Source organism: Spermophilus citellus (genome assembly GCF_964194105.1).
Source record: "Spermophilus citellus genome assembly, chromosome: 9".
NCBI classification, from domain to species: Eukaryota; Metazoa; Chordata; class Mammalia; order Rodentia; family Sciuridae; genus Spermophilus; species Spermophilus citellus.
Window position 1 is genome coordinate 23,361,697 of NC_138191.1, and position 26,117 is coordinate 23,387,813.

Genomic DNA, 26,117 nt, shown 5'->3' on the forward strand with positions numbered 1-26,117 from the left:
GCGCGCAGCGAGCAGCGGGGTAAGCTGCTCCAAGTCCCAGCGTTGGAGGAGAGGATCTGCTCCCCATTGCAAGAGGCGCGGAGCTCAGGGGCGAAGAAACGCCGAGCGCGCGGTTTTCACTGGGGTCGGTGTTCCCGCTTGGGAACTCTCGTAAAGTCTTGCCGGCAAATGGGCGATTAAGGAAGGAGAGCGGGGAAATGGACTGCTATTTGCGTCGCCTCAAACAGGAGCTGGTAAGATCGGGAGCTGTCGCTGGGGGCTAGGAGGGCTTCTCTGCTCTGATGGGTACCTGGACCTTGCCTGGGTCCGGGGAGCCAGGACGTGCCCAGGCGCGTGCCAGGGCAATCAAGGCCAGACAGGAGATGAGGGGTCGAGGACTGGCAGGCAGAAGGTAGGGCCTGTCTTCAGAGGAAAGGGCCACAAGAAAACTTATGGGAAAGATTTGCGATGAGACAAGAAGTGACTGACAGCAACCAACCAGGTTAAAATGTGACATGGGGAGAAAAAACAAGGGAGAAAAGCGGATACTGCTAGTTGGGCAGACGGAGTGAGTGAGGCTTTGGCGCCGCCGACCCCGAAGGCGCGGGAGCGACAGGCCCAGGCAGCTGGACGCCAGCGCCTAGGTGCTAGGGCTGCGCTGTGCCTGGAGCACTCGGACAGGCGGGGACGGGAGGGTGCGCAAGCCGGATCCCCGGGTAGGAGGTCACCTGGGACTGCTCGCTCGAGGGGAGCTGACGCCACCCCGGGCCCCTAACTCTGCCTGGCTTGGCAGAGCTGGCGCGGCTGCGGGGGTAGGCTTGGCCGGCTGTCTGCCTGGGCTTGTCTGCCAGCAGGGAGGGGGCTGGCAGCTGTAATGACGGGGGAGGGCCTGCAAGGGAGGAGGGGCGCCGCCTGGCAGATCGCGAGCAGGAGTTGCCCGGGCCCCGCCAGATGTCAGGTCTGGGCTTGGGGAGTGTGCAGGGAGCATGCGGAGACCCTGGGTGCTGGGGCTGGGAGAAGTAGCTTAGTCTGGAGGGGCGTGGGGGGGGTGAATCACCCAACTAGGGGCGTTGATTGCTAAAGCTACGTTAGGGAGGCCAGGTTGATTCTCAGTGACTTCACCTACCACCCACTCCCACCCCCTCTGCCACACATACCTTCTACTTTTATTATTCCTTCAACCACCAGAATTCAGGCATTTACACCCAGAATGCCCTGCCCTTCACTTCTTCTAGCAGGCTCCCTGTGGTGTCTTTGCTTGGACCTCTGTGTGTTTTTTAGTCTGTCTCTTTTGGTGTTGACTCTTTTGTCTTATTTTGCTCCCCTCCTCTTCTTACTGTTCAGAGCCAGGGGCACCCAGGTGCACAATGGCAGACCTGTATCCAGAAAATGCCAGCTTATGGCTCTCCAGATTTCCTGACAACCTTCCCACTTCTGCCCACAAAGGGCTAAGTCTTCCTGCTTGGGAGGGAACTTGGCAGTGTATTAAGAACAGCCTTGGTGGTGGTGGTGGCAGCGATGGTTGGGGGGGGGGGGGGGTGTCAGGGGAATTGAACTTGAAGGAGCAGGTGTTCTCATTGATACTTCCTGACCAAGTTGCCCTGACACTCTTTCTGCCTGCCTTCTCAGATTGATGATCTTTTTTTGTGCTGACACTCAGATGTGAAAGTTACTAGCCCAGAGCAGAGTATTCATTCTGATCTTGTGAACCTATACTAGTTCCCTCACTAGTTTTAATGCACATTACTACCAGTTTAGGAGGGTGGTCCCAGCCCACACATACACAATTCTCATATTCCCTGTTCATATGTCCAGAACCAGAAAGGGAGGTCAAGATCATCACAGATAAAGTCTGAGGTCCAAGGCCCATGCCAAGAAAAGAATCTAATAGAATCCTCTTTGTGCTTGGAATCAGAGACTATACCACCCACACCAGGATCTGCCTTAATGGAGGGTTTGTGGGTGTTCCTGGCATGGGCTTGAATTTTAAAATCCTACTGATTTGCATATTTTCCAGCACCCTAGGTGGGAGGTGGTGAGGGGAGGAAGACAGTCTGTGGATGCCAGCAGAATTAAAAAAAAAAAAAAAAAAAGACTCTGAACTGAGCCGAACTCCAGATCTTGATTTGCACCCTCTCCTGCCAAGGCCTTGAGCCCCCAGCGCCTGGGAGAAGGAAGGGGAGAGGCTGAAGTCACCCAGCTCCCCATCAGCTTTTATTTGGCCCTTTGTCTGAGCAGCTCCAGCCTTTGACTCTCTTGGAAAGGAAGCCAAATTCCTGGCCTGGGGCCCAGAATGACACTCAGATGGGAGAGCTCTGCACCCCACCCCCCATGGTGCTCCACCCCTCCCTGATGCCAGCCTGCTTGTAAAGGAGACAGAGCAGAGTGACAAGGCACAGATACTTGAGTCTCACTCCCTGACATCTCAGTTTAAGTAGCAAGGGTCAAATCTTAGTGCCTCAGTATCACCAATGGGAAAAACCGGGAGCTGAGTTAGTCCAAGGTCAGCCCTTTGGCTGCCTTCTTCTAAGGTCTGGAGGGACTGAATTCCATGCAGCTTGACTGCGGCTAGGTTAGGGACTTATTGGCTGCAATGGGGTGGGAAATGCATAAGTTGACTTACATCACAAGCTGGAAACTTTTGCCCTGCAGATGGGTCACCCAAGGGAGGCTCTCCCTTGCCTCCCAGGAGGACTGTGTATTGCCTGGATCTCCCCAGTTGGTTTGAGACCAGGAATGTCCTCTTGCAATAAAACTGTTCAACTTCCACATTCATTTATTTCACTAATTATTTCACTCCAAGATCATAAGTCCTGGAGACACTGTGGGATAAACCTGCTGCAAAAAGAAACATTAACCGGGCATGACATTATCTTTTTCTAGTAGATTCTGTGCTCCCCTCCTACATCTTGGCCCTATCTTTGCCCCAGAAAATCTAGATAACACAATCTAGATTTTCAGTAGCACAAATTTCCAATTCACTGAAGCAGAAAATTTGCATTGTAACAAGTGAGCACTGGGGGTGGGGGGTTGAGAATTCAGGGATCCTGGCTCAACTAAGTTGATGGCTAGAGAACTGGCCCTTCCTCCCTGCCTGGAAGAGGGGGGCTCAAGTTTCAGGGATGAAATGTGCCTGGAGAAGTAGTAGCAGCTGACACACTTCTTCATTAAGATGAGGGAATTGGGGCTGCAAAGACCCAGCAGGGAGCACATCTCTTCCCCCTTCCAGCCGCCAAAGAGGGGCCCTGCCTGAGCACAAGGCCTTGGGACCAGCTGTTCCTTACACATAGCTCCCAGTGGACTTCCAACAAATGGGGGAGATGCAGACACACAGAGGAAGCAAATGTAAGCTGCTCACAGGGCATTCCTGTGAGTTCAGATCAATGTGGAACAAACAGAATGCATAAAGGCTGAATGATCAGGCCAGGCTGGGAAAGGCTACCTAGAGGAGGGGGAGGTTGGAGGAGGCCATCTTCTGGAATGTCCATCCTGGTTGAGACATGGGGAAGCAGCAGAGGGACTTCTTTCAGGTGAGAAAGTCCTCCTAGGGCACCCTCCTTTCCCCAGAAGGCAATTCTTTAGTCTCTAGTGGCTACAAGTTCAGAAGTTTCTGGTGTAAGGCTAAGGACCAGGACCTAAAGGCAATATGAGGAGAAAAGAAGGGAAGGGAGGAGTTACAGTAGGAGAAGCTTTCAGCTCTTGGAACAAAAGAGCAAACTTCCCAAAATTGTTGGAAAAGGATCTCATTTTGCAGTGTGCTTGATCTTTAAAGATAGGGATAAGAGGACTTTTGGACCAGTTAGACTAGGGTTAGTTGGAAGAACATGGAGCATAGGATTTGGAGTCAGGCCAACTTGAACTCAAATCCTGACTCTGTGTGACCATGGAATATTACTTAACCTCTCTGAACTTTAGTCTTCTTATCTTTAAAATGGGCTTTTTTTTTTATTTTTAGTTCTCGGCAGACACAACATCTTTGTTGGTATGTGGTGCTGAGGATCGAACCCGGGCTGCACGCATGCCAGGCGAGCGCGCTACCGCTTGAGCCACATCCCCAGCCCAAAATGGGCTTTTAAAAATACCTTGGGCTGGGGTTTTGGCTGAGTGGTAGAGTACTTGCCTGGCATGTGTGAGGCCCTGGGTTTGATCCTCAGCACTGCATATAAATAGATAGATAGATAGATAGATAGATAGATAGATAGATAAGTAAGCAAGCAAACAAACAAATAAAATAAAGGTCCATTGACAACTTTAAAAAAAGATTAAAAAAAACTACCTTGTACAGCTACTATGAAGATTAAATAGCAGTATAAGTAAAGTACTTCCCCAACTGTATGCCCTCAGCACATAGCACAGAACCCTATGTGTTGCAGGCACTTGGTAAACTCTTTTTTTTTCCTCGTATTTTTTTTTAAATATTTTATTTTATTTATTTATTTATTTTTTATTTTTATTTTTTTTTATTGTTGGTCGTTCAAAACATTACATAGTTCTTAATATATCATATTTCACAGTTTGATTCAAGTGAGTTATGAACTCCCATTTTTACCCCGTATACCGATTGCTGTATCACATCAGTTACACTTCCATTGATTTACATATTGCCATTCTAGTGTCTGATGTATTCTGCTGTCTATCCTATTCTCTACTATCTCCCTTCCCCTCCCCTCCCCTCCCCTCCCCTTTTCTCTCTCTACCCCCTCTACTGTAAATCATTTCTTCACTTGTATTATTTTTCTCTTACATCTCCTTTCCTCTTATATGTAATTGTGTATGACCCTGAGGCTCACCTTCCAATTCCATGCGATTTCCTTTCTCACTCCCTTTCCCTCCCACCTCTCATCCCTGTTTAATGTTAATCTTCTTCTCAAGCTCTTCGTCCCTACCCTGTCCTTGGTTACTCCCCTTATATCAAAGAAGTCATTTGGCATTTGTTTTTTTAAGGATTGGCTAGCTTCACTTAGCATAATCTGCTCTAATGCCATCCATTTCCCTCCAAATTCTATGATTTTGTCATTTTTTAATGCAGAGTAATACTCCATTGTGTATAAATGCCACATTTTTTTTTATCCATTCATCAATTGAAGGGCATCTAGGTTGGTTCCACAATCTTGCTATTGTGAATTGTGCTGCTATGAACATCGATGTAGCAGTGTCCCTGTAGCATGCTCTTGTTAGGTCTTTAGGGAATAGACCAAGAAGGGGAATAGCTGGGTCAAATAGTGGTTCCATTCCCAGCTTTCCAAGAAATCTCCATACTGCTTTCCAAATTGGCTGCACCAATTTGCAGTCCCACCAACAATGAACAAGTGTACCCTTTTCCCCCGCATCCTCGCCAGCACTTGTTGTTGTTGGACTTCATAGTGGCTGCCAATCTTACTGGAGTGAGATGGTATCTTAGGGTGGTTTTGATTTGCATTTCTCTGACTGCTAGCGATGGTGAGCATTTTTTTTCATGTACTTATTGATTGATTGTATGTCCTCCTCTGAGAAGTGTGGGCTGGGGTTCAGAGGGGCTGCGCAGCCGGCACCGCACTGCGGTTACTCCCAGAGCAGGGGCCGCTCATGGTGCACCGCTCGCGGGTGCCTACGGCTGTAGCTCCCGCCCCGGCAACAGCAGGCACCGCTCTGACTTGGTAAACTCTTGATGTTGGGTTGATCAGACTGGTTGGAGTTAGAGACATTCACAGAACATTTTTATTGAGCTTGTATACATTTCAGGCACTAACCAGGCACTAATGTTATGATTACAAATATAAACAGATCCTGTCTTCAGACAACCTACAATTTAATAGAAAAGATAATACCATATGTTGATGTTAACCTGGATATACCAGGTGTATCATGTGTTGTTATTTAATTGCTAAAGCAACACTAAGAAGTTGTATTTTCATTATTCCTATTTTTAAAATGAGAAAATAGACATGAGGAGGCTAAGTGACTTGTCCAGAGCTGATAAGTGTTGCAGTTGGATTCATACCTGGTCGGGCTGACTTCAGAGCTTACATTCTTAGCCCACGACACATATATGCACATCTCTAGTGCAGGTACATGAGGGTCCATGCCATTTAAGGGGCACTGTGCTCTAAGAAGGGAGAAGTGACCTCCAACTGAGAGATCAGGGACAGTTTCCTGTCATGGGAGAGGCAGCATGTGAGCCACACTCGGAGGGATGGATAGAGATGGGCACAGGAGAAATACAACATTCCAGGCAGACAGTGAGACAGACAGAAGGTGCAGAGGCAGAAGTAGCGTGGATGTGCCAGCTTGGCTGGAACAAAAGGCTTGTGCAAAGAAGGAGTAGGCAACAGGATTGAAAGAAACTTGACCATTATGCTATGGAGTCTGACCTTTTCTATGTGCACTGGAGGTTGGCATGGCCAGAGATATGTCCTAGGACCTAGAGGTGGTATGGAGTAGAGGGTAGGGAGGGCAGAAAATGAGGCAGGAGGGTGAATGAGGATGTTAATATAAGAGTCCAGGCAAGCGGGCGCGGTGGCAGGCACCTGTAATCCCAGTGACTTGGGAGGCTGAGGCAGGAGGAGTGCAAGTTCAAAGCCGCCTCAGGAAGTTAGCAAGGCCCTGTCTTTAAATATAATATAAAAAATGACTGGGGATATGTCTCAGTGGTTAAGCATCTCAAAACAAAACAAAAGCCCTGGGTATGAAGGCCTGAAATAGGAAGGAGGAAATCTCACAGGCTGCAGGGGAGAGGAGCTAAGCTGGTCAGAGGGAGAAGGCTTGCTGAGACTGAGAGGCAAGCCCTGGAGGAGGCAACTTGGGCCCTTCTCTCCATCTGTCTGCCTCTTGCCTGAGCATGTGACTCCCAGGAGATGGTTCAGTTGGGAAAGAGGGCTCATCATTTCACATCCCTCACTTCCTCCTTTCTTTACTCTCCTCCCTCCTGCAGCTCTTGGCACAGTTTCCATGTTACCTTCCTGTTGAGAGTCCCAGCCAAGAGCCAAGAAGGTCCCTATTCACTGAGCTGGAGAATGGGCCACTTGGCAAAAATGGGGCTTTTCCCATTTCCGGCCCTGAGCCTCCTCCTAGCTTCCCCAGCGGCTGAAAGGATCTGTGTGGGGATCTTGTGAGTAATGGGGGTGGGGAAGTGAGGCAGGGCATACTGCCAGGTTCATGGGCAAAGCCGAGCCTGTGTCAAAGGATTCTGGCTGAGCTGGGAGAGGGCGTGAGATGGATGGATGGAGGGCACAGCTGCAGGATCAGTCAGGGGCCCAGGGCAGGGCTTGGGAAGGGAGCCGAGGATGCTGGCATCTCTTCTTCCATCCCCACTCCTCCCACACCACAAAGCGCCCAGAGAGTGCCAAGAGGGAGGGTGCTGTCTACTGACAGCTGACCCTAGACTCCCGCTCTGGGCTCAGGATGGTGGGATCTGACTTCCTAAAATGGTGTCTTCTCCTTCAGCCCCAGGCAGGCAGTTCCTCTTTCCTCTTTGGGTGACCCAAGGAAGAGGAGCCTTCAGTAGGAAGGAAGTGAACTGGTGCCGCAGTCTGGCTGGGCACTACTAACTGAGCCGCCACGAAGCACTAGTAGGTTCAAAACAGCAACTCTTTATTGCCGAACTCCACCAGCACTCCACACACGCTCCCCAGGAACGCTCTCACCCTTTCCACCTCTCACCCCTTCCACCAGGCTCAGCTTGCGCACTCCCTGGGAACCCAGGAGAACTCCAGGGGAACTCCAAAGTAGCCAGAGGCAGCAAGAGCTGCCCTATTGCCAGACAGTAAAGGCCTAATATACAATTGAATACACAGCTTAACATAACCATCATCATCTCAATGGCTCGCTGGTGTCACCTCTCAACCACTCCCTTCTGGCAAAATGCCATGCATCATCCTGACTCAGCTGTGGCCCTCAACAAACTGGGTCTTGGAGTACCTTGGGGGAAGGTTTCATGCTCTTCTTCCTCCTCTGGAGGCAACTGTCCTTTGCGCTTCCTGCTGACTAGCCTGGGTTCTTCTCACACTTATTCCGTGAGGCCCACTGGACAGGGATTATGATGGCATGAAAGTTCATTGGCCCAGAGGAAGGGTTTGGACTTGGGGTCTCAGTCCTCAGGACTTCAAGTTTAGAACAGTGTTTTCCCTGGGGGTGATCAAGAGGGCATATATATTTGTGGCTAGGATCTGTTGATGGCGAGTCACACATTTCATATAACTTCCATTATAAATACATTTATTTGCATAAGTAGACTTAAATAAATTTTTAAATAGGAGTCTGGATCATGTAGAGATATGGTGAAAATAATGAAGAGGGCCTGGCAAAGAATACTGGGGCAACACTGAGGGAGATGATCTGAGAGACTCCCTAGTTTCCTAGTCCATCCAGGGGGAGGCGACCTCCACCTGCCTAGCCAGTCTCCTGGCCAAAGGAGCTCAGGCAATACAGAAAAAAAGGGCCTGTGCCATACACATGGGAGGGGTTATCATTCACAGATTCAGGACAGAAACACAAAAGCTTGGTGAATTTGCCCAAAGAAGGTGGTCAGCTAGGGACAGATCACCAGACTGCAGTGAGGGCTCTCACCAAACCAGGACGGGGCAGCAGCCATGCAGCTCTAACACAGAGCCTGCCAGGGGCTGGTGTAAACCACTCTCAGAGAGACTAAAGTTTGATGGGCAGAAAATGTTTAGGACGAAACTGAGTCCCAGAAGATTTGGGGGTGGGAAATGGTGAGGACTGATGCAGAGGCAAGGGTGGGGGTGAGACCACCTTTTAGGGCATTTTTCAGAAGGGATTCCCATGATTTTCACTGGGATCTGCTTATTAAGGGCTTTGCATCTGATGGTGGATAGTGCTCTCTCTGTCTTTCTCTCTCTCTCTCTCTCTATCTCTCTGTGTGTCTAGGGATGAGACTAAGAGAAGTGGCGATAGATCACTTTCCATTCAAACAAGTCAGGACCAATCAGACTTCTCCAGCTGACCCCTGAGAGCACGTTGGTATGATCTGGTCCCTGTCCTGAGGAACAATAGAAGGCACTGAGACTAGGAGGTCAGAGAGGAACTCAGCAGCCTCCAGCCTAGAGGTTGGGATTTAGAGCTATTCATTCCTGGGTCCCCAGAGCTGGCTCCACTCCTTCATTCCCCACACCACATGCTGCCTTTTCTCCCTCTTCCATCCTGAGGCAAGAGAAGCCCTGGGACCCAAGAAGGTCCCACGCTCTGGGTGAAGAGAGCAGCTTGGCCTCTGGCTCTTCCTCTGTGGGTGACATCATCCCCTTGGGTTTGGTGGGAAAGGCTATCCTGCTGGCTCCCCTCGTGGTCAAGACCCAGCAGATGCTCCTGCTCCCACTGCTCTGGCCTCCCTGTTTCCCACACTCACTTCCTCCTTCTGTTCTCATCCCTCTCACAGCTGCCTTCTTGACGGTCAGTGCTGCACCCCGTCTGTGGCCCGGCTCACTGAGGTCAGCACCAGAGTGGGCAGGAGGATGCTGAGGCTTCCCTTTCCCTTCCTTCCCCCCCCCCCCCGCGTGGGGCAGGGCTGGGAGGGGAAGGGACAGGACAAGAGACTTGTTTCCACTTAATGAGACCAGATATGATGGATGGAATCCTCCCATTACCTTGTGTTGGGTTTCACTGAGGAAGAAGTGTTCTGCAAGTACAGGAAGTCTTAACAGCCATTGTTCCTCTGATGCTTTATGTGTGTCATGCAGAGATACACATGACCTCATTGAATTTGCACAATAGCTGTACAAGGCAGGAATTTCTTCCCATTTAAAAAAAAATATTCATTTTTTCGTTATAACAATATCTTTATTTTTTATTTTCATGTGGTGCTGAGGATCGAACCCAGTGCCTCATGCATGGTAGGCAGGCGCTCTACCTCTGAGCCACAACCCCAGCCCTCCCATTTTAAAGATGGAGAAACTGAAAACAGAATTTTAATAACCTGCCCAAATGACACAGCTACTATGTGTCAGAGCTAGGATTTGAACCCCGTTCGTTTGGTCTCCAGAACCCAAGATCTTAACTAATAGAGAATATTATTTTCCATACAGGCACAATTTCAGCCCTTGTTTACTTAAATGGGGCCTCTGTTTTTATGGGCAGCCCTGAATTCATGCATACCCACATACCCACACATTCGTTCTCACTGGAAAACTGCACAAAATGTCAGCATTATTTCTTATGGATTTTTCCACCCTGGAAGAGACTGAATGGGGTCATTTCATTCCTCCCACTGCCTCTGACCTGGACTGTGTTTTGCCTTCTGGAAGGAAGCCTGCCAGCTCAGACTCCTTGCCGCTTGGTGAAATGAAACCTTGGGCAACGGCTTTCTCTCCCTGAGCGGCAGTTGACTGTCTGAAGGATGCAAGCAGTTTGGAGGGTGATCTGGGGAAGTCAGTGGTACTCAACATACAGTTTGTGAGTATGCAGCAAGTGCCAGGAGCCAGCTAGGTTCCAGGGTCACATAACGATGTGTAGGTCTTAGTCTTCCCTCAAGCAATAGATGCTCAATAACTATTTCATGAGCAACTGAGCCTTTAAACTTATGGAGGACATAGGATCAGTGCTTCAGTAGCAGGTCTTGAGGTAAGAGCTTCTTAAGGTCACAAAGAGGCACTCACAGGAGCCTGCTGCATATTCTTAAGGGACAGGGATTTGCCTGAGTTTGAAAATCCTGCTGTGGGTCTTGACAGCAAGACCAAATTGGATTTGAGTCTTTGGGCCATGATAAGCCACCAAGTCACTGATGGGAGGTCAGGAAGACCTGGCCAGGCCCTGGTCCTCTGGTGGCTGGGAGGCCTTCTCCAAGGCTTCTGCAGATTTCCAGGGCATAGAAGGGAAGCTTTGAACCATCTGGGGGAGGAGGACTTCAAATAGTGCATGATTAAGTTGGACAGGAGCAGGGTGGTTGAAAGGAGAAGCTAAAAATGACTGAGGTTCCAGGCAGGGGTGACAGGAACATGGGTTAGAGAGTGGGGAGGGGTAGGGAACTCAGAGGGAGAAGCAGTTTGCCAGGAAAGAACCATGCTTAGTTTGGGGCTTAGCGTCTCCTCCTGCTGTACTCTGGTTCTTCCCAGATGCAGCTGAGTGCCTCTGAAAGGAAGGTAGAAGCAAAGAGGTCAGGGCAAGGTCCACTAATAGCAAGCACACACCATGGGCTCTGTGTCTCTGGCTGCTGCCGTCTAAATGGCATGTCCTCGCCCAAGCAAATCCCTGGGGGCCCTGGGTCCTCAAGCCACCGTTTCTAGCCCTGTTTTAGGAAGGTACACAAAGTGTGGGCAATTCCCACACCCCAGCGAAACTCTCCTTGACCTCTGAGGAAGCCAGTCCTCCACTATCCCTTAGTACTGGATCCTCCCTCTCCAGCAAGGCCAGGTTGGCAGGAACAGCTTCTACCCAGAAGCCTCAGGTCAGCTGCCAGCCCAGCCCAGCCCTGCAGAGCCTCTCTGCCTGCCCTTCTACCCCCACCCCCACCCCCACCCCCTGGGCTTAGCTCTGAGCATTAAGACAAGACTGGAAGGTAAGATGATCCCTGGGTCTCTGGGGGGCTTCAGAAACAGATGGTCAACGTACTAGAGGCCTGATGTTTGTAACTTGATCAGGATCTGGGGCGGGAGCTGGCAGGACCCAGGCAGCTTGGGCCCAGGGGCTGGGAATCTTGTGAATGTTATCAGCTGGAGCCTCTCCCCCGCAACCTTCAAATGCAGCCCTTACCCAAGGCAATCTCTCAGCCTGTCCAGATGGTACCTGGGACTCCAGCCTAAGAATCCACAAAAGAGCTGGAAGAACTAACTCAGGATCCCCATTCTGGCTTGGCCAGGGCAGCGGAACCTATTGGGCTGAGAAGGCAGGAAGAGCACTTGAGCCAAGTCTGAGGGCAGCTGAAATAGGACAGGTGTTTGGGAGGGACAGCTGGGCCAGGGTTCCCAGCAAACAGGAATCTCCTGGCCTCTTAACCTCTCTCCTGACCAGTTGGATGTGAAGAGCAATTACAAGTAATCTGGGTCTACCCTTTATCTTAATGTCCCTTATCAATTCTTCTCCATAGCCCTATAGAGGACAGAGCAGCCTTAAAGCCCAGCTCCACTGCCCATCCATCTGCAGGGGCTTAGTAGTCAAGACTACAGCATTTGGGGTGAGATAGTTCTGGGTTTGAGTCCCAGCTCTGTGAGCTGTGTGCACTACAGTTTATTCATTCACTAAAGCAAGATCAGTAAGAGCAACCTCACAGGGTTCATGTAAGTAAGATTAAATGAGATGATGCCATCTCAATTACACAGTAAATGCTCACAAATTGATATTGTGACCATCAGCACCCAGGAAGAAGAGGACACAGGCACAAAAGAGGACAAGGATGGCTCCCACAACTTTGTGCACCCTTAAAGTGATCTTAGCTCTCTCTCTCACTATCTAATCTTGGGCACGTTACTTATGTGCCTCGGTTTCCTCACCTGTCAGAGGGGAACAATAATGGTCACTACCTCACAGGGTAGTTGGAGAGATTAAACAAATTAATTTATATATATATATATATATATATATATATATATGTGTGTGTGTGTGTGTGTGTGTGTGTGTGTGTTTGATATAAGGTTGGGGGCACACCCATATCTATTCATATGCATAAGCACACACATACAGATGGCCCTTGGTTTAGCAATTTTTGAACTTAACCATAGTGTGAAAGGGTGCCCATAAAATCATTTTCTTTGTCACTTACGTGTTTAGCACATTACATGATATTCAATACTTTATTATAAAATAGGCTTTGTGTTAGATGGTTTTTCCCAACTGTGGGCCGATGTAAGTGTTCTAAATATGTTTAAGGTAGGCAAGGCTAAGCTGTGATGTTTGGTAGGTTAGGTGTATTAATGCATTTCAAGTTACAATGGGTCATCTGGTCATAACCCCATCATAAGCGGAGGAGTATCTGTATAGCTTTTAGGACAACTGCATCCCTTAGTTATTTCATTGCCATGTATCTCAGTTCCCTTATCTAGCCTTAGCACTGTTAAAAGTCCTCCTCTTTCAGCACAGCTTGGCACTGTTCTAGGCTATAGAGGTGGGGTCAGTGGCAGGCTGGGATGATCCTGGAGAGTGTGTTTGGCGGGTGGCTGGTTCAGGGCCGTGCCGGGCAGTCCTCCCTGCTTCTCCCATGCTCACTAGCCCCGTGCTTTCCCTCTCCCCTGCAGATGTCCATGAAGGAGGTGGGTGATGGCTTACAGGATCAGATGAACTGCATGATGGGTGCTCTGCAAGAACTGAAACTCCTACAGGTGCAGACAGCATTGGAACAATTGGAGATCTCTGGAGGGGATCCTGTCCCAGGCTTCCCAGAAAGCCCCCCGACCCAGTCCAAGTACCTTCACTGGGAGGGTGGCAGGGGTCCTCCCAGACCTGGATCCTGCTCCCCATCCAGCCAACCTTCTCCCGGCAGCAGCACCAAATTTCCATACCATAGGAGTATCTGCGTTAGGGATCTCGCCCCCTTGCCCAGGACACAGCTGCCCAAGCACCAAAGCTGTGCCCAGCAGGGGCCAGAGCAAGTGGAACCAGATGACTGGACCTCCACATTGATGTCACGGGGCAGAAATCGGCAGCCTCTGGTGTTAGGAGACAATGTGTTTGCAGACCTGGTGGGCAACTGGCTCGACCTGCCAGAACTGGAGAAGGTCGGGGAGAAGGATGAGCCGGAGAGGGAAGAAGAGCACAAAGGAGCCAAAGGCCGGCCTCGGGAGCTGGGCCACAAATTTGCCCTAACAGCAAACATCTTTAGGAAGTTTTTGCGCAGTGTGAGGCCCGACCGTGACCGGCTGCTGAAGGAGAAGCCAGGCTGGGTGACACCCATGGTCTCCGAGTCGAGAGCAGGACGTTCTCAGAAGGTCAAGAAGCGGAGCCATTCCAAGGGCTCTGGACGTTTCTTCTTCCCGAGTACAGGGGAGTCCAGACAAGGGGAGACTCCCCCGACGAGTAGCCCCAAGGCCATGGATCCCTCTCCCACGGGTTTTGATATTAACACAGCTGTTTGGGTCTGAACACCAGAGACCAAAAATTGGCTGAACCTAAAAGGTTGGGCCCCTAGGGAGGAGGGCGGGAGGGTGGTAAGGCCTTCAGAAGCCCAAATCCAAGTTCCTTTCCCCCAGAAAGGAGGGAGAAGCCAGAGTTCTCAGGCAGAGCTGACCAGAATGCGGCTGGGAGAGGCTGTCACAGGGCTGGCTGGTGGAGGAGGTGAGTTCCTGGAGAGAATGTGGGTGTGTGTGTGTGGGGGGGGGGTCAGTTCAGGGGTTGGAGATGACAGTTGGGGAGGAGCAGGGGAGGAGACCAGAAAATCCCTCTGACATTCCTCCACTGCTCTCAAAGACCTCAGTGGAACATTATGCATGGAAAAGCTCACTGGGGCCGCGAGAGCCACAGAGACCCCCAATAAAGACCTGTCTTTGGTGCCCCCAACTTTACATCTGTCTGCTTCCCCGGCTTGGCATTGCCGGAGGCAGAGATTGGGGGTCAGAGAAGAGGAAGGCAAATCCCCAGGCTAGCATTCCTGTTCCATGGATTTCAGCCCGTACCTGCATCTTGGTATATGGGCTGAAGGAGGGCGGTGGATGAGGTGTGCCTTCCCATAAGCGCAGGGAAGCAATGAGGGGACGTGCCACTGTGGACTGAGGAGGCCCTTGGACATCAAGCTCTCTAGTCCCTGGTGCTCACTGGCAGGCAGGCATTTTCCAGTTGAGAAGGCAGCCCACACGGGGGCTACCTCCCGTCCCAGAACACACCGTTGGGAGGTGAGCAGCCGGGCCACTGTGAGCTGGATTCACACACTGGCCCCTAACAGCGGTCTGTCGCCCACACCAACAGCCAGCCTCCTGCGCTTGACTCTTGGGGCAGAACAGGTAAATTCACCAGAGAAGCGAGGGCGAGCCCTGGAGAAATTTCCCCTCATTTAAAAAATTCTTAGTCCCACCTGAGGCCCCTTAGCTTCTGGCCCACCAGGGCCCTGGGTCTCCCTGCTCACACCCCAGAGTGAAGGTAACCGGAGAGTGAGGGTTCCAGACCGTGGTGCAGGGCTTTCTGAAAGCTGCTGGGGTTAAGTGGCCCATGGTGAGACAGCACCTTGGCCCTCCCACCCCGGCAGGAACGCCCGCTGGCCGCGAGAGGACAACGTGGGTCCCTGTCTGGGCCGAGCAAGCCCAGGAGGGAGAGCCCTCGTTCCCTTCTCCCCCTCCCCAAGGACCCAGAGCTCAGCCTGATGGGGTGTGACAGCTGCAATTAGAGGCAAGACGCTTTCCCGCCCTCAGAGCATTAAGAGCAAATTGGAGAAGAAAAATAACAAGAAAGGCTCTACTGCCAGCAGCCTGGAGCCCCAGGGGGCAGAGATGGAGGGAGGGGCAGGGGCTCTTCAGTCGTGGTTAAGGTCACCCTCAAGTGCCATTCAAATGGTAGATGGTTAGTTTTGGTGGGGTGAGCTATACGAGGACAGAGAGGCACTTGTTTTGAGCCCGCGCTGTTTACCAGGCAGTGTGCACATCTCTTTCAAGCTTTGAGTCACCCTAGAAAGAATGATCTTCCAGGTACAGCAATGAGGCTCCTAGTGAGATCAAACAAACCGCCCTGATCAGGCTGCTAGCAAAGGAAAAGAACCAGAAATTGAACCCGAGGGTTATTTGGCTCCCAAACCCCTGTTCTTTCCACTCTACACCTTCGTCTGCAGTTTGCCAACAGAGCTCCCACTTTCTGGGGAGCAGAGAGCCCTCGCATCCTGTTGTCTCCCCAATAAAGTCTGACGTTACTCTGTGAAGGGAGGTTGGCTGTGGCTGCCTTTGGTAGTGGTGGTTGATGTGGGGGAGGGACAATGCACTGATTTGCTGATTCCTGAAAGGAGGGCCACCCAGCAAATTATTCAGGATGACACCAGCTCTGAGTCTGGTCTGATTCCATAGGAAACCAAGCCACCTCTTGGCTCTTCACCTGTGACTCTTCTGTTTTCATGGGCTAGTCATAGTAGTTGAGATCAACTGAGCAAAACTTGATGAATTCCACCCAGTGCCAGCTAGGAACCCAGAACAGCACCATGAAAAGGGCCCAGTGCTGACCTCCAGGGGATCCAGTGAAAAAGGAAGAGGCCAACTCCACCATCAAGGAGCCACAACAGATTCAAAGGACTGAAGACTCATTTTAACTTGGGCCAGAACAAAGCAACTAGGAAGTGACATCTGCTGCCAACATAATCCACAGGTGCCAGGCACCTTTGCCTTTGTGCTATTTCCTTTTCACTAAGTGCTGGAAGGGAGTGCTGTTACTCTTATTTCACACGGATAGGCTCAGAGAAGTTAAACAACTCGGCAAGATCGCACAGCAGAAAAGCAGAGCTGGGATTCTAACAGTTCCCATTTACTTCCAATCTTGTGCCTTTTACCTTACCCCCCCCCCAAACTGTTCCAGAGGTAAGTCAAGAACAAAACCTGTCCTCCCCACATATAATGAATGGCATGCCAACTGTGTGGTGGAGGAATTCTGCCTGGGTCTTGATGTCATGCCCCACCCACTTTCATGCTTTGCTAATCAAAGATTATGGTGATTCATTAACCCACCTATAATTTTTACTTTTCTGTCACCTTCTGGGCTCCTGCTGCGACAATGATGAGAACTGTTTTGCTGAGGCCAAGTGAAGAAATGAATGGGACTAATCCTAGGGCCTAAGTGATGCTGGAGATCATAGGGACCTGGGGCGGGGTGGACGGAGAGGAGATGGTGAAAGCCAGCAGAGAGAAACTGACAGCTTGATTCTGCCTCTGGGGCTCATTTTGTGGTTAATTAGGACATGCAAATGAACTGGAAGCTCATTTAATACCCTCCCTGGCATACAGCCCTACCCCACACCTGGCCCACTTCCCTGGCAGGTAAAGGGGCTCCACTGGCCCAGGCATCTGCTCAGGGCTCCACCTGCTTCATGGGGCCCAGTGGCCAGAACCTGTCCATGTTTTCTAACCTTAGTGGAACGAAAAGGTCCTTGCTGGGACTGGTGGGACCTGCTCCTTCTAATCTTTCAGATGGGACCTCTCTCTCCCTGAGGCACTTCCTCTGAACCTCTCCCCTCAGGGTGATCTCTGAACCCAAACTAAGGGAAGCCTGGTTCACTGATGCCCCCGTAGGTATCCTCACCACACCCAGCTACTCCTCAGAGGCTTGGGGAAGGGGCTCCTTGTCTTTTCCAAGCCACACCAGCCTTTCCTGCAGGGCCCAAGGAAAAAGCAAGACCATAGTCTGTCTCCAGCTTCTCCAAAGCAGCTGTCAATCTGCCTTAGGTGACCTCCCCACCCAGGCATTTAAGGCACCTGTACCAGCACCATGGTATGAGCTCAGAGAGATCCGTTTCTGTCACTGTGCACTTGAACACGTTGCTTGACTTCTCTGAGCCTGGTTTTCCTTATCCGTGGAACAGGGGTCAGGCAGGACTGCGGTGGGGTTTAGAGGACACAGTGCACCTAGGGTCACACTCACTGCCTGGAACACAAACTCCACCAATACTGCACTGCCCATTCCCTAGGGCAGCACTGAGCATGTGACCCAAGGCGACATCAAAATAAAGAGTTTTCTCTGAGCCTTGGTCTCTGTTAAAAAATGTCTACTGACTCTCATTGCCTCACAGGATTGTGGCAAGGACTGGAGAAGGCCCAGGTGTGGACACGTTTTTGTACATTGTAGAAATATCACCCAGGTGGGCTATGACTCGCTAGTGGCACATGGGTTCTGTCCTGTGGAGGAGTGATGTATGGGGCGTTGGGGTGCAGCAGCTGTCTGGGCCAAGTCGGGGAGAAGGTGTTGGAGGACCCGACTGCCTGAGGCTTGACTTACCTATGGACACTGAACCACCCCTGTACCCTGCTGTCCCTCGTTGTCAACCTGGGACCTCAGTTGTCAGGGGGAGAGCACAATGAGTCAAGTTCTAATGGTTTCGAGGAGAGTCCGGCCCCCAGTCTGCCCTCTGCTCCCCAGGCCGCAGGTGCTGTGGCTGCGCTCCTGAGTCCTCTTCCCTCAGTGAAGTCTGCCCCTCAGGAGAGGCTTGAGGCTCTGATGTGCTGGAAAGGCCTGGGCCACGACCCCACACTGCAGTCATCCCCCTAGGACTCCTGATAGGGTGTCTCCTGCCTTACTCTCCCGCTCTGTCCAACCCTTAGAGTGGGAGGAAACCTCTCTCCCAGATTCCCTGATTTTGACAGGACTTACTTCCTGCCATTCCCCAGAGACTCTCCCTCCCATCAGTCCTGACAGGTTCCTCCATTCACCACCTCCAAGCCCCCCTGATACACACCCACAACTTCAGGAACACGTGGGTGTGGCAAGCCTCACAGTGCAGTCAGCCTTCCCTATGTCCCCACAACAAACTTAAATCCGTGTTCCCCTTTCTTCCCTGAACTCTCCCAATGCTGCTCAGAGCACTCCTGTGTTCCTGGGGCCCCTGAGGACCATGCCTCTGAACAGAGTTAGGGCAATAATAACCCGATGACAGATTATTACAATGACAATCACTTTATGCTTTCCTCTCCCTGCATCCCGCTCAGGCCTGGGTATAGGTGACAGGATCAATAACTGGATGAGGTTCTGGGTCCAATCCCTGACTGCCACTGCACGGAAGCCATCTATCCTCACTACACCCTTCTGGTAATGTCCCTCGAGACCCTGGCCCCTGTCCAGGGATGTGGAAACCAATGCCAAATACCATCTTCCACGGGCTGCCACCTCTGCTCTCGTTGTGTCCCAACCTGCTGCTTCCTGCTCTGAGTCCACCCCGATCCAAGACTTCCCTGCAAACCAGGGAAGCTGTCCTCATCCTCTGCCTTGCTCTCCCTCTGACCCACGGGCCCCTTCCTCACCTCCCGGACAGGAGGCTATGGCCTGCAGCTGCCAGGAAGTGCTGCTCAGGGTCCAAAAGGATGCAGAGTGCAGGATCTGACTCCATCCTCTCTTCCACTCTGCCCCGGGGTTAGAGGCCAGCCCTGCCCAGTGAGCCCCCAGCCTACCTACTCAGCCTTGTTTCCAGACACTCCTCATGGCCCACGCCAAGAAGGGTTGCTTTGAGTGCTCCAAGTTTGGATTTTCTCATGTCACTATGTCTTTGCATGCTGTCTCCTGAGGAATCCAATTGCCCCACAATCTCAGGCTGACTTTTATTTGTCTTTCACCACCTAGTTTGAAGGCCATTGGTGAAACCCTCCTCACAGGCCTAAACTGTGCCTCTGACCAAACCATAGTATTTACTTTGTAAGTCACTTCTGTTTGCTGCTTCTCCTCGCTGGGCTGGGAGCAACTGCTCGTTCCTCATTTCTGCATCTTTAGCACTGAGCACAGGGCTCCCAAGGTGATCTTGACTCCCAGAGCAAGACGCAGGCCGGGCCTGGCTCTGGCTTCTGCTTCAGGAAGGCCAGCAGGCAAGGCTGTCTCCTAAGGCCTCTTTTCATTCTACTCCACAGCCCATTCCCCAGGAGAGGGCAGGCTGGGACATGGTGACCTCCAGGAACTTTGGTCCCCAGCCTCCCTCTCCAAGCTGTTGTGCACTTCCCTGTTCCCCTGGCCTGCTCATCTGGTTTCTCAGGCCAATTCTATTTTAACGCAGGCTATCTGGGGAGCCTCCGTCCTCACCTCCCACTTACTCCCTATCTGCTGTCACTGGGCTGCCCTGAGCTGGGGTCCTTCAGAGCTATGCCTGCTCAGTCCCAAATGGATCCAACTGCCATCCCAGAGGTTACCTGTCTTCCAATGTTTCCCCTCTTGGGCTGATCCCTTTCCACTGGCCTTCCTGACCTGATCTTTCTCATTTCTTCTGCCAGTGTCTGATCCCAGACTTACCCTGCCCTGAGACCTTTTCTGACTTGCTAGGCTAGGGCCCCACCCTACCAGGGACATGGAGTCTACTAGATTCTCCTCCCCTCATTGTGACTGTTGAGGGACAGGCAGGGCAATGGGGAAGGAAGTTGAGAGTTGGGTGTTGGTGCCTTCCACGCCTCCAGTCCCACTTCTGGCCACACTCCAGACATTGTCTCCCAACCAGGAGCTGCACTGCCAGCAAGGCAGCATGTGTACAGCCATTTGTGTAGAAATGGTGGGAAAGGGGAGGACATTAGGCAGATTTTTTTTTTAAGTAACAGTTTATTCCAAGTGGGTAGGTACAGCAACTGAATCCCCTGCATCAACTCAGCTCCCCGAGCAGAGCAGTCAAGGCTAGTGTCATCCCAGACCACCTCAATGAACCACTCAACTTCCTTACCCACCACTGGCCAGTGAGCTTGCTCATTATGGAGAGCTCGGGGCCAGACTGGTGTCTGGTGTTGGTGTTGGATCTCTGGGCTGAGGTTCTAAGCTTCTGTTAAGATAAATCATTTATGGGGGCTGCGACTGTGGCTCAGTGGTAGAGCTCTTGCCTAGCATGTGTGAAGCACTGGGTTCGAGCTTTGCACCACATAAAGATAAATAAATAAAGGTATTGTCCATCTACAACTAAAAAATAAAGATTAAAAAAATCATTTATATACCAGAAAATAAGGGTTTAGCTTTGCATCAGTGTTTCCAAGGGCCTGAAGGACCCCAAAGCTTCTGGCATAGGCTTCAGGACCCTGGTGGGAGTGAAGGGATCCAATATCATCTTTAAACTTCTCCATTAAATGTATCCCCTGCCCATGGAAGACAGGCAGGGGCTAGGCTCTGGTCCCACTATTCTAGTTCCTACTTTTCAAACTGGGAAGACTACATGCTTTGCATTCCCTTCATCCTGGTGGCTCCTTCAAATTCCCAACCCACCAAAGTGGAGAAAGACCTCAGTGATGCCTACGGCTAGAATGACAGGGGGCTACATGAATATGGCCTGTGCCCTTTCTCTCACCCCCAGGGGATGGCCTAATGGGATCTGGTGGGAAAGTTTGCACCTACCCAACAGGGGTGGATTAAGGAAAAAGAGCTCTCTTACTAAGTGTATGTGTGCGTGTACACACACACACACACACACACACTTTACAATTTTTTAAAAGATTTTGTCTGTATGGTCCGCCCATTGTAGCCCAAGCATAGACTGCACATGGTATACAGTAGAAGCACAATAAATGTTTGCTGATAGGCCCATAAGTCATGCCCTGTTTTGCTGTGTGGGCCCTATGACATTTAGCACAAAATTTGGAAGGGGTTGAGCTTAAAAAAAAATTCTTTGAAAAAACAACAGTTCAAAAGAGTCACAGCACTGTTTAAAATGGAAAGGTTTATTAAGGATTTTCCTCAAGAGGAACAGCCAGTCTCTTGCTTCTTAAGAGAAGCAATTAGTGGGAAATGTACATCACAACTTGGGCCCAGAACCACAGGAGGCCACTTCTTAACAAGCCCAAAGAATATGCTCCCCATCAATTCCCTTTTCAAGCTATTTATTTCAAAAAGCAAAATCCATGTTCCCTTCCTAGAAAACAGAACTAGGCACCCAGTCCAAAGCCTCCCACTGCTCTCAATTAGAATATTTAAGCAGGACAAGGCAATAAATAGACGACACATTCAACTAACCCAAGATAAAACTGCAGTAAGAAAAACCCATGATCAATGTAATATCTGTACTACATTTTCAGGAGTAACTTTCAATTTTGACTTTTTTCTTTTGCAATACAGGGGATGGATCCAGGGTCTCACCATTCTGGGCAAATATTCTACCATCAAGTCACATCCCAGCTCTTGCAATTTTTTGTTTTGAGACACGGTCTTAATAAGGTGCTGAGGCTGGCCTCAAACTTGAGATCCTCCTGTTTCAGCCTCCTGAGTAGCTGGAATTACAGGACAATGCTACCAAGCCCAGCTTTAATATTCATACTTCTGGAGATTACACATGCTAATAGCTATGTGGTTTAGGCGGCCTCAAGGCTCACAATCATTTCTCTCACTGTAAGATGGGCTCTTTCCATATTTTGAAAAAGCACCCACACCACTCTACCCTTTTAAATTTGGAGCTAATTCAGGTGGAGCTATTTTAACACATATTAAAACCTAAGTAAGTATAAGACCCAAAGAGAAGGTTGTTTTATAAATTATTTTCCTCCTCCACATTACCTGACAATTTCTTTGCACTTTGGTTTCAAAAGACATATGATTTATAAGAGCTTCTAACAGCTTATTAGGATTGCTTAGAAAGGAAAATACCATGGTATTCCTTAATTCTTTCTGTCCCTTAGTCCCTAAAACTCAGGCATATGCTTGCTCACTCACTTTCTCTCTCACCCCCCCCCCCAAACCACACCCCTGTGAGGAGAAAGACGCAAAATATCTTAAATTAGCTAGGTACAAAATGCAGAATGTTTTTATTATTATTCATATGTAAAGAATAACTACACACCAAGTCACCTGTTTTAATAAATTCTGTAATAAAATAAAGATATTTCCCCTAAATATTAAGTTTTCCAAGTACATTAACTTCAAAGAATTGACTGTTTCACTGAGGAGTGAAAGATGGCCATTGGTGGTAGCAGATCAAGGTACCAAACAGATATGAGTTCAGAGTTGAGGAAGAAGCGGGCAACACACCAACACCTGCATTTCTCTATTCTGTTTTTTTTTTTTTTTTAATGGTGCTAGGGATTGAACCAAGGGCTTTGTGCTCATGAGGGAAGCACTCTACCAACTGAGCTATATCCCCAGCTCTGCATTTCTCCATTCTTGAGAGGGGACTCAAGTTCAGTAAGTTATTGTTATCCATATCTTGGATGAATTTGATTTGTGTATCTTTCCTGCCCAACTAGATTGTAAACTCTTGAGGGAGCCTAGATGACTCTGGGAGGAATGCAGTGTGTGTAGAAGAGATGGCTTGAATACTTGCAAGGCTTGTAGCAGTGTTACCAATACTGAAACTCCCCCTGGTGGAGGGAAAGATTATAGTTAGATTATGTATTCACTTAATTTCTAAACCTAGACTGGGAGCACTAATAAGCCATTAAAGTGGTTTGTTTTTAGTTGGAAAAAGAAAACTATTAAATGTGGCATCAAACCTTCTTTAAATTATATGTTACTCATATAACCAAAGCTATTATACTTTAAATAGCCTCAAATACTAATATGGGTTCTTTCAGTTCCTGGATATTTATCACAGGAGACTTGTGTAATATCCTAGTCTATTGATTTTTCAGCTACAAAAATATATCTTTCCACTAGAACCAAGACTAAGGAGTTCACATAGGGACAATACAAAAACACACCCTTCTCATTTTCTCCCAGGATGCCTTTCTGGCTTGCTGGGCAACCACAGATTTTCTTGAGATTAACACTGCGCGTCTCTCGATTTCATCTGGTCTTGCTCTGCTCACCAGTGTGCTAAAAAAGCACCTTTTCTTGGTAGTTCCACCTTTAAACCAAGTAGACTGTGTAAGATGTGACAGAGAATCCAACAATCATCTTTCTCCACTATTATTCTAAAGGAGAGGACAATGAGTTTATGCTACTTGTCAAGCCAACTGAAAGTTAAGTCTTATTTAATAATTTGTATTTAATGTAACAAATAATTAAACAACCTATGTAACATAGAAAGTTCTCTGGTTTGCATGTTTTTCTATGAAAAAGTTTGAGAAGTGTTTAAAGTAGAACATAAGAGGACTTAAATTAAGAGTATGTCTCTAAGTTGGGAACACGCTCATCTGTGGTCCCAGCTATTTGGGAGGCTGAGGTGGTAGAATCACTTGAGTCCAGGAGTTTGAAGCCAGTATGGGCAACATAGTGAAACCACATTTCAAAAACAAAAAACAAAAACAAAGCAAACCTCACTGACCTGAAAAAATTGGCCCTAATGTTTCACTGATTTTTAAAATTTATTATATATTTTTTTGCCCCTCAATCTCAATCACGGACATATGCATATTGGATCAGAAGAGGGAAGTGTTATTAGGCAACTAAGTTTATTAGAAACTCAAAAAAAATACAATTTCCAATTTTTAAAAACAATATTTTTAACATTTTCTCAGGCCGGAAAGAACTTACATTTGAAAGCTGACTTTTAAATGTCAATTCAGTAACTAATGGGCTGACCACACTCCTGGAAAAAAAATCACAGCAAGGCATGAACACTGTTTCACACCTAGTTGCAATGAGACAGTATCTAGATCCCTGAGCAATGATTTAGACTTTCTAGGACTGATCTCCTCCTTGATATTCAGGGACAAGGCACAGGCTTCCTAAGCTTGTTTCTTTCCTTCTCCAGTACTTCACTGGCTAACAAGCTGTTGGCTCTCTTTCTTTATGGAGAACACATAAGCAACATCATCCTGGGTCCATGCCCTACTTAAGCCCCATCTTTTCTAAAAATGGAACTAATTGGGAAGGAAAAGAAAAGCACCACTATATAGCCAGCTAAACTTTTAACTTAGTAATCTTTTTCATATTACTACTACTATACTACTTCATATATAGTCAAAGCAAAAGTAATTAACACATTCTTTTTATGTGTTTTAACTTTCACTTACTTCTCTCAAAATCTTTAATCTATTATAAAGCAAGTTTGAAAGCTTTTACATAACACTTCATTGGTGGACCCACACCCAACAAATTAACAATGGCAAAAGGATTTCCTTAATAAAATTACAAGCTGTGGAAGATTTGAAATAGTAAAAGTTAAACCCTGATACAGTATTAAACTTATCTCTTTACATATAAAAATAATACACAGTGGGATATTTTATTCAGCAAGATACAATGTTTAAGATCGAGAGAGAATATACAAAACTATTCTATGTAGTCTGATGTATTATACTGTATAGTAGGAATAAATATTATCTGGAACAGGAAGTAGGAGGTCTGTTCCTACAGAAATCACCAGTTAGTATAGTTTAAAGCCAAGAATTCTGCAGATACCAGGCAGAAAGGAGCTACTGTCGCATTTAAAACAATGTGGTCATTATAAAATAAAGTCCTTAAATCTATAAACAATAACAAAAACACACAAACCAAATGAAAATGTACTAAAATTTAATCATCCATAAAAGCTGTAATTTAATCTGACAGTAAAACACAAGAAGCCATATTAGAGTTGGTTTAGTATATTATATATTTTAGCTTTGAAAGCTATAGAAATCAGTTATCCCAGTTTTTCCTATAAAAGACCCATTTTTTTCCAAAGCATTATGCACAATTTTAATTAGAATATAATGACAGATGATATCTCATAATTTTTTAAATATAAAATGAAGTCAATGACTCAAAAAAGTTATTTGCTGCAATGAGTTTGAGGGGAAATTTCATAATTGATTATATCATTACAGATATAAAGTATAATGATTCAACTTTTAGTGCTTAACAGGGAGGAATCATGATAAAAAGGTCAATATGAAATCATTTGATTATAGTAGCAATATCTAACATTTGAAATGCATCCATGCTCTTTTGTATAATTGTATTAGAGTCAAGTATATTTATTTTCACATCTGTTATAACTGCTATTGCAAAGGAGAAATGCTATTGTCTTATTTTCCAAGAGATATACACAGAGCAAAAAATTTTTTTTTCTCCAGGGAACTTGTGCAAACCAACATAAGATCTAAATTCTTCACATAATATATAAAACAGGAGAAGCCTCTTCAGATTTATTTTTTGAAGTCTGGAATGCTGGCACTTTCCAAGTAGGCAACAGTTCTTCATTCCTGTAATCTAGAATATTAAACACATACACATATATATGGTTATCTCTAGATGTCAAAATATAGTAGTAATCAAGTAGATGTCTAATAACATAGAAAACCATGATCTTAGCCTGGGGATGTAGCTCAATGACAGAATACATGCCTAGTGATGCATAAGACCCTGCGTTTGATCCCCAGCGTACATGTGCATGCATGCACACAAAGATACAATGATCCTGGCTTATTATTACTAGATAACTAGTAATAATTTAACAGAGCTATTTTGAATTTATTTTTAAAATGTTTTAATGCTGGTGAGTGATACTGGCCAAATTATATTGTGTGCATGTACAAATATGTAACAAGAAATCCCCATTATGTACAACTATAATGCACCAATAAAAAATGTAGAAAGGAAAAAAAATTTTTTTAAATAATGAAATATAAAAGACTAAACTCAAGAAAGGGAGTCTATAATTGATCAATTTTAGCCTTTCCTTGGTTTCATTATACTTGTTGTATCATATTGTATCCTACAGTCCTGTTCATAAA

The 26,117-nt window shown here is 47.9% G+C and overlaps 2 protein-coding genes across 19 annotated transcripts in view; one reads left to right on the forward strand and one right to left on the reverse strand.

Moving 5' to 3' along the window:
• Positions 1-23,100, forward strand: INKA2 (inka box actin regulator 2). Of its 6 annotated transcripts, XR_014023442.1 has the most exons (4): positions 9,381-9,401; positions 13,137-14,172; positions 18,504-18,603; positions 21,583-23,100. XR_014023442.1 is itself a non-coding variant. In XM_081305288.1 (3 exons), exon 3 carries the CDS (start codon positions 13,137-13,139, stop codon positions 13,977-13,979), a length of 843 nt encoding a protein of 280 aa, XP_081161414.1. In that variant the 5' UTR covers positions 1-233; positions 9,350-9,401; the 3' UTR covers positions 13,980-15,739. The 6 variants fall into 6 exon arrangements, 3 of the variants coding, with proteins under 3 accessions (XP_081161414.1, XP_081161413.1, XP_081161415.1); XM_081305288.1 differs by lacking the exons at positions 18,504-18,603; positions 21,583-23,100 and adding an exon at positions 1-233 and having other exon boundaries at positions 9,350-9,401; positions 13,137-15,739; XR_014023443.1 differs by lacking the exon at positions 18,504-18,603.
• A 1,798-nt stretch (positions 23,101-24,898) lies between these two features.
• Positions 24,899-26,117, reverse strand: part of RAP1A (RAP1A, member of RAS oncogene family) — an 89,504-nt gene continuing 88,285 nt past the window's right edge. For all 13 annotated transcript variants that reach the window (XM_081305307.1, XM_081305304.1, XM_081305309.1 and 10 more), the window contains one exon: positions 24,899-25,593. The gene's annotated coding sequence lies outside the window, so the exon portion shown is untranslated. The remainder of the gene's footprint in view (positions 25,594-26,117) is intronic.